This window comes from Engraulis encrasicolus, chromosome 9 (genome assembly GCF_034702125.1).
Source record: "Engraulis encrasicolus isolate BLACKSEA-1 chromosome 9, IST_EnEncr_1.0, whole genome shotgun sequence".
Lineage (NCBI taxonomy): Eukaryota > Metazoa > Chordata > Actinopteri > Clupeiformes > Engraulidae > Engraulis > Engraulis encrasicolus.
The window spans coordinates 41,889,128-41,896,627 of record NC_085865.1 but is presented as its reverse complement, the minus strand read 5'-3'; the positions used below and the strand labels follow the sequence as shown (position 1 = coordinate 41,896,627).

The 7,500-nt window shown below is 42.8% G+C and overlaps 1 protein-coding gene across 2 annotated transcripts in view; it reads left to right on the top strand.

The window, feature by feature from the left end:
* Nucleotides 1-7,500, top strand: part of LOC134455830 (diacylglycerol O-acyltransferase 2-like) — a 17,226-nt gene that overhangs the window by 2,431 nt on the left and 7,295 nt on the right. The window contains exons 3-4 of one of the 2 annotated variants that reach the window (XM_063207171.1): nt 5,685-5,828; nt 6,482-6,589. In XM_063207171.1, coding sequence (XP_063063241.1) covers nt 5,685-5,828; nt 6,482-6,589 — 252 coding nt within the window. Of the gene's footprint in view, nt 1-5,684; nt 5,829-5,915; nt 5,931-6,481; nt 6,590-7,500 lie in introns of those variants that run through there. The other variant, XM_063207172.1, reaches the window with a different exon arrangement.

The window sequence follows — 7,500 nt, the reverse complement described above, 5'->3', positions numbered from 1 at the left end:
GTCTTTCTCTCTGTGTCACCCCCCCCCTCTCTGGGTCTTTCTCTCTCTGTCAATCTTCCCCTTCTCCCCCTCTCTCCCTCCCTTCCTCTCTCTCTGGGTCTTTCTCTCTCTCCCCCCCCCCCTCTCTCTCTCTCTGGGTCTTTTTCTCTCTGTCAATCCCCCCCCCCTCTCTCCCCATCCTCCACATCCTCTTTTCTCTTTCTCCTGTCCATTTATGCATCCTCCTCTTGCGTCTCTCCTTGCCTGTATATAGGCTATCCCTTCCTGTCCCTCTCCCTTTTAGTGGAGCAGCTACAAGGCCAATATGGCAAGAATCGTGCAAATTATGATACAAGCATGAAATTTGGCAGGTATGTGCCAAAGACCCTTACAATCAAATCTACCCGATTTGCCACATGAAATGGCGGCCATTTTCTAAGAAGGCCGCCAAAAAAGACCCCAAAAATTGATTTATTGCAAAGAATTGACATATAAAATTATGATACAAGCATGAAATTCAACACGTTTGTGCTCAAGACCAGCATAAATAAATCTACCTGATTTGCCACTTGAAATGGCGGCCATTTTCCAAGATGGCCGCCAAAGAAAACCTGAGAAATTGATTTTTTGCACAGAAATGACCAAACAAATTGTGATACAAGCATGAAATTCGACATGTTTGTACACAAGACCAATGAAATTAAATCCACCTGATTTGCCACTCGAAATGGTGGCCATTTTCCAAGATGGCTGCCAAAAAGACCTCAGAAATTGATTTATTTCACCAAATTGACCAAGCAAATTATGATACACACATGAAATTTGGCATATATGTGATCAAGACCAATACAATCAAATCCACCTGATTTGCCACGTGAAATGGCAGCCATTTTCCAAGATGGCCGTCAAACAGAGCCCAGAAATTGGTTTATTGCACCAAATCGACCAAGCAAATTATGATACACACATGAAATTCGGCATATATGTGATCAAGACCAGTAAAATCAAATCCACCTGATTTGCCACTTGAAATTGCGGCCATTTTCCAAGATGGCCGTCAAATAGACCCCAGAAATTGATTTATTGCTCCAAATTGACCAAGCAAAGTATGATACACACATGAAATTCAGCATATATGTGATCAAGACCAATACAATCAAATCAACCTGATTTGCTACTTGAAATGGTGGCCATTTTCCAAGATGGCGTCTGTTGTAGGCCTATAGAATTGCAAATGTGGTCTAAATTGTTCATTATCCTTAATTCGGATGATGAGGTGATACAGATGTGTCTCCAATGTCAAATAAGACCTTATAACATACTAATAATATGTTGATAACATTCCAATAACGCCAGTTATGCACCCCCACCCCCCAACAAAAAATGACTGCTAATGACATGCTAATAATGCAATGACAATGTGGTAATAATATGCTAATTCATGGTTTTATCGATGTTGCTCTCACATAATGTGGCGATGTTGCTCTAACGTGGCAGTAGCATGGTAATAGCTAATAATGCCAGTTCTTGATGCCGAGGGAGGGTGGTGCGTGATGATGCTACTAGAAAAATCCTAAATAAATAAAATGTAAAGAAAGCTGTTGAGGTATCAACATAGCTACATCCTGATGAGAAACAACAGCCTAAGTGAACAATCACATAGAATCCCAGATTCATGAACACAACAACACTGGTTTATTCATCAGTGCAGTTTTATTCATCAGTGCAGTTTTATTCCATTAGGCCCAATGGCCTAATGTAATAACTTATGAGGACTTATACTTTATACTGTTTTATGGACATTTATAGAGTTATAACCCCTTTGCAAAGACCCTATGTTAGACCTGTATTGTCTTCAAAAGTGCAGTGATCTTTATCTTGAAGTCTTTATCTGTTACTTAAGGTTCTCTTTAATGTCTTAACAATGCTGTTATGATGTAGTTGAGTCTTTCCAGCAAAGTGTGAACGGGCCTGTCTTTTTGAGGAGGTTAGGAGTGTATACTCTCTTTGTTGCCTGTCGCACAGAGCAACGCAGACCGTTTTGATTTTTGCTCGATCTGGTCTGCGCTGTGAGAGGATTCAAACTGCCTTCAATACAAGGAGTAAACTATACGTGTCTGTTGCCTTGTAGCTACACAGCTACACAGACTCAACGACAACGGAAATGAAACATGCAATAAACGTCAACCTTTTTTTTTGATTGCACTATCCACCGTGGTAGTTTGGAACAAGGAAGTGGGTCATTGTCGAGAACAGGTCGCACAAAGCAGAATGAACTATGGAAACACTTTACTGTACGATATAACTTCAGCATCGTAACTTGCAAGTGCACGTGTTGTCTTTGGTTCGTATAAATAAATGAAGCTACAAAGCATGAGGAACTTATTTAATGAACATCTCATAGTCCGTAGCCCAGTGAAGGTTAGAACAAGGAAGTAGCTGTTTGTTCTCAAGCACAGAGCAGCCTGGTCGAGAGGACCAATCACAGCGGCTCTTGCTGCCGTTAACGGCAGAGGTGGTAAAAATAACTGCGTGGCTGTCTGCATCATCGCACAGACAACTTTGATTCTGAGCATAAACCAGGCTTTAGCCCTACGCCTTTCCCCTTACCCTTCGTTTTGGACGTTCATAGGCGTAGGGCTGTCCGAATTCACATTAAGACAGAGGGGTAGGGGTAAGGGGCTTTCTACCGCTTCAAATAGAGATTTTCAAACGGAGGGGTAAGACCTATTTCCCCCAAATGCATTGTGAATGTCTTTAAAAAAATAAATATTTTATGTAATTTATGCTTTTACTGTTGTAATAATTGTTGCATTGTACTAAGTTAAATATTGTCTCAATGGGTCATTTTCTCCAGTAAGCGTGCATGAAAAAATTGCTATTAATGTCTACTTAATGCATGGAAGTCGTGAAGGAATTGCGAGGGTCATGCAACACCGTTGTCCTTTTTTAAAATTGTTGACCGAATGATTACAAGTAATATTGTTGGTTTAACCATCGAGAGGCTGTTTTTTTAATGCTATGGGTGTCATTCCGGGATTGTTGAATGGGTGTCTCAATTCGTAGGGGTTGGGTTTCAAGGTTTGAAGGGACGAGGGGCAAGGGGAAGGCATAGGGGTGTTAAAACTTCACAGTGTGCAAAATGAGTGTTGTACACATGACAGTGCACAGTTTAACTTTAGAAGGAATTCAATGACAGACAGTGCATCTAGGCATTTGTGTCCAAAATTCATTTTCTATTGGTTACTGCTTCTCAATGGGGGCTCTACAGCCCCCCAGGGGGTATTGGGGAATCCTGGGGGGTGTTGAGAAGGATAAAGCTGAGAGGAGGTAGTACTTGCAATGCATTCAGGGAAATCTGTCGAAGCCCTCCGTCCGTGGGGTGTTGGAAAATCTCCGCACGGAGGGGACGAAAGCCCTTCGCCAAACCCCTACGCATCTGTCTGAACGTGAATCGGGATGCCACTACGCTTACACGTGGACACGCAAAACGGAGGCAAAGGGGATTGGCGTAGGGCTAAGGGGTGTAATGGGATTCACCCTTAGTTGTCAATGGGGGGAATTAGTCTATTCTATTATTTCATAATAAGGGGAGTTGGGAGACTTGTTATGAGGTCAAGGGGGCATTTGTTCACAAAAGGTTGAGAATCACTGCTATAGCTATTCTAACCCCCTATAGTGTTTCAGTGCTTTTAGCAATTTCTTCTCTGTGTAGGATAATGCCCCCTGACACCTCCTGCCATATTACCGTAAATTTCCAAGTGGCCAGCAAATCAGGAAGATTTGATTATATGGCTCTATAGCACAAACAAACAAAATTAGAAGCTTATATCGTAATTTTCCTGCTGGATTCCATGCTAAATTCAATCTTTTTGGAGCCCATATTGTGAAACGGCTATCTTTTCAAGTAGTAAATCAGGTAAATGTTATTGTATTGTTTGTTAGCACATTTACACAACATGTCATACTTGTATAATAACTTACTTGGTCAACTGTGTGCAAAATTCAATATCTATGGTATGGTAATCTACGGTATTTTTGGCGGCCATCTTGAAAAATGGCCACCATTTCAAGAGGCGAATCAGGTGGATTTGATTACATTGATCTTGTGCACATTTATGTCGAACTTCATGCCTACATCATAATTTGATTTATCAATTGTGTGCAATAAATCAATTTCTGAGATCTTGGCGGCCATTTTGGAAAATGGCCGCAATTTCAAGTGGCAAATCAGGTAGCTTTAATTACATTGGTCTTGAGCTCATGCATGTCGAATTTCATGCTTGTATCATAATTTGCTAAGCCAATTCTATGCAATTCATCAACTACTGAGGTATTTTTGGCGGCCATCTTGGAAAATGGCCACCATTTAAAGTGGCAAATCAGGTGGATTTGATTTCATTGGTCTTGAGCACATACATGTTGAATGTCATGCTTGTATTATGATTTGATTTGTCAATTCTATGCAATAAATCAATTTCTGAGATCTTCTTTGGCGGCCATCTTGGAAAATGGCCACCATTTTAAGTGGCAAATCAGATAGATTTAATTGTGTTGGTCCTGAGCACATACATGTTCAATATCATGCATGTATCATAATTTTATATGTCAATTCTATGCAATAAATCAATATGTGGGCTCTTTTTTGGCGGCCATCTTGGAAAATGGCCGCCATTTCACGTGGCAAATCGGGTAGATTTGATTGTATTGATCTTAAGCACATACCTGCCGAATTTCACGCTTGTATCATAATTTGCACGATTTTTCCTGTAGCCGCTCCACTATTTGTCTCTCTCTTTATCTTCTTCAGGTAACGTGTGTATGTGTGTGTGTGTGTGTGTGTGTGTGTGCGCGTGTGTGTGTGTGCGCGTGTGCGCAGACTGACATCATGAAAAGGCGTGTTATTTCACAGTAGTGCATTATGTGTGTTGATGCAACGACTTTGAATCTTAACTCGTTCTGTACAACGCTGCAGACGAGCAGTTTTCTCATGTGTCCAGGTTTTTCCGCATTTTAGTAAGTAGCAGTTTTTGTGACCGTATCAAAACCATTCCTAACCCTAAACTGTTAGTAAATCAGCATTTCTGCTGCTTTACGTTTGCCAACAACAGTGAAACAAGTGTGAAAGTGTGCCCCGTACAAAACCACCGCTATCCCTAAACCTGTCACAGGGCGTTGTAGAGCACAATGTTGTGGTGCACACACACGATAGACGATTCAACGGTTCAATGTGGCATGATGCCATGTTTGTGCATGTGTGTTTACCTCATATGTATACCCCCTCCTCAGCAAGGTTGGGTGCCTGTGTGTGTGTGTGTGTGTTTGTGTGTGTGTGTGTGTGTGTGTGTGTGTGTGTGTGTGTGTGTGTGTGTGTGTGTGTGTGTGTGTGTGTGTGTTTGTGTGTGTGATGTCTCCTCTCCCCCTCGGGGTTGTGTGCTAGTGTGTGTGTGTGTGTGTGTGTGTGTGTGTGTGTGTGTGTGTGTGTGTGTGTGTGTGTGTTTGTGTGTGTGTGTGTGTGTCTGACGTCTGACTTCGACTCTCCCCAGAGGGTTGGGTGCCGTGTGTGTGTGCGTATGTGTGTGTGTGTGTGTGTGTGTGTGTGTGTGTGTGTGTGTGTGTGTGTGTGTGTGTGTGTGTGTGTGTGTGTGTGTGTGTGTGTGTAATGTGTGTGTGTGTATCTATCTGACTTTTCCTCTCGTCCTTAGGGCTGGGTGCCAGTGTGGGTGGGTGTGTCCTGTCGGCGGTGAGGCTCCTCCCCTCTGCTAGATGGATGGGTGCGGGCGTCACGGCAACCAGGATGCTCCAGAGGCTGGCAGTACTGCAGTACTTCCTCTCCTTCCTCTTCATGGGTATAGTTAGTCTCATCCCTCTCTCCTCTCCTTCCTCTTCATGGGTTAGTTAGTCTCATCCCTCTCTCCTCTCCTCTCCTCTCCTCTCCTTCCTCTTCATGGGTTAGTTAGTCTCATGCCTCTCTCCTCTCCTCTCCTTCTTCTTCATGGGTTAGTCTCATCCCTCTCTTCTCTCCTTCCTTTTCATGGGTTAGCCTCATCCCTCTCTACTCTCCTCTCCTCTCCTCTCCTTCCTCTTGATGGGTTAGTCTCATCCCTCTCTCCTCTCCTCTTCATGGGTTTGTATCATCCCTCTATCCTTTCCTCTCCTCTTCATAGGATAGTCTCTCATCCCTTCATCCCCTCCTCTATCACCTCATCTCTCTCTCTCTCTCTCTCTCTCTCTCTCTCTCTCTCGTCCCCTCATGTTTTTCTTCATGATTCTTTTTCTTTTCATGAGTCAGTGATCCATTCATCTCATCATCCTCTTATCCCTGTGCGTGTGTGAATGCCTGCGTGCATGTGTGTGTGTGCATACGTGTGTGCATACGTGTGTGCATGCGTGCGTGCGTGCGTCCGTGTGTGTGTGTGTGTGTGTGTGTGTGTGTGTGTGTGTGTGTGTGTGTGTGTGTGTGTGTGTGTGTGTGTGTGTGTGTGTGTGTTTGTGTGTGTAGGTCCGGTGTGTATGGTGCTGCTGGTGTATCTGCTCTACACGCCGTGCTGGTGGCTGACTGCTCTCTATTGCCTCTGGCTGCTACTGGACTGGGAGTCACATAAACAAGGCAAGACCTCATAAACTAACCCTCACATCATCACAACACAAACAAGACAATACCTCATAAACTAACCCTCACATCATCACAACACAAACAAGACAATACCTCATAAACTAACCCTCACATCATCACAACACAAACAAGACAAGACCTCATAAACTATACTGCCCTACAATATCAGAACGCAGTATCTTGAAAATGGTCGAAAATGGGTTTAGACCGGAAATTGGCTTTAAAATACCTTCTTTTTCTTGTGTTAAATTTTTTTGGTCCCGTTTGGTCCCGTTTCAGAAAAAAACGATAAAAACTGATTATACTGCGTTTTTTGGTTTTAGGAGGTTACGTCGTACTAGCCAAGAACGCAGTATAATGCGCATTATACTGCACTTCACCATTGACACCGTGGTTTTGGTGTAGACAGTAATACCACAACAGAACGCAGTATAATGATTTTTCAGCTAAAAAGTAATGAGAATGTTGGTTTTTTTTTGCTTTTTTCTTGTGTGTATAAATTTCCACCATAAAAAAGTATCATATGGAAGTGTCATCACCACTTTACCTCCAACACAGTTGCGTGGCCAGAAAGGAAACTTTAAAGCCTTTTTTCTCAGTTTGCCATTTTGAATTATACTGCGTTCTGAAATTGTAGGGCAATATAGCCCTCACGGGGGACAGGTCTTTTCGTCGAATGCATTCTTCCGAGGGGACCATTCGTATGAAACATGGGACCATTCTTATAAGCCATGGGATCTTTCGTCGAGGACGTTCCGTCTACCGCGAAAACCTACGAAACATCCTTAAATTTGAACTAAAGATCCTTAGGTTTGAACTAAACGTCCCTTCAGTAAATCAGCTGTTTTTAACGCTCATCCTTCACGGAATGAACATAGCCATAGCTATCACAGCATAAGCACATC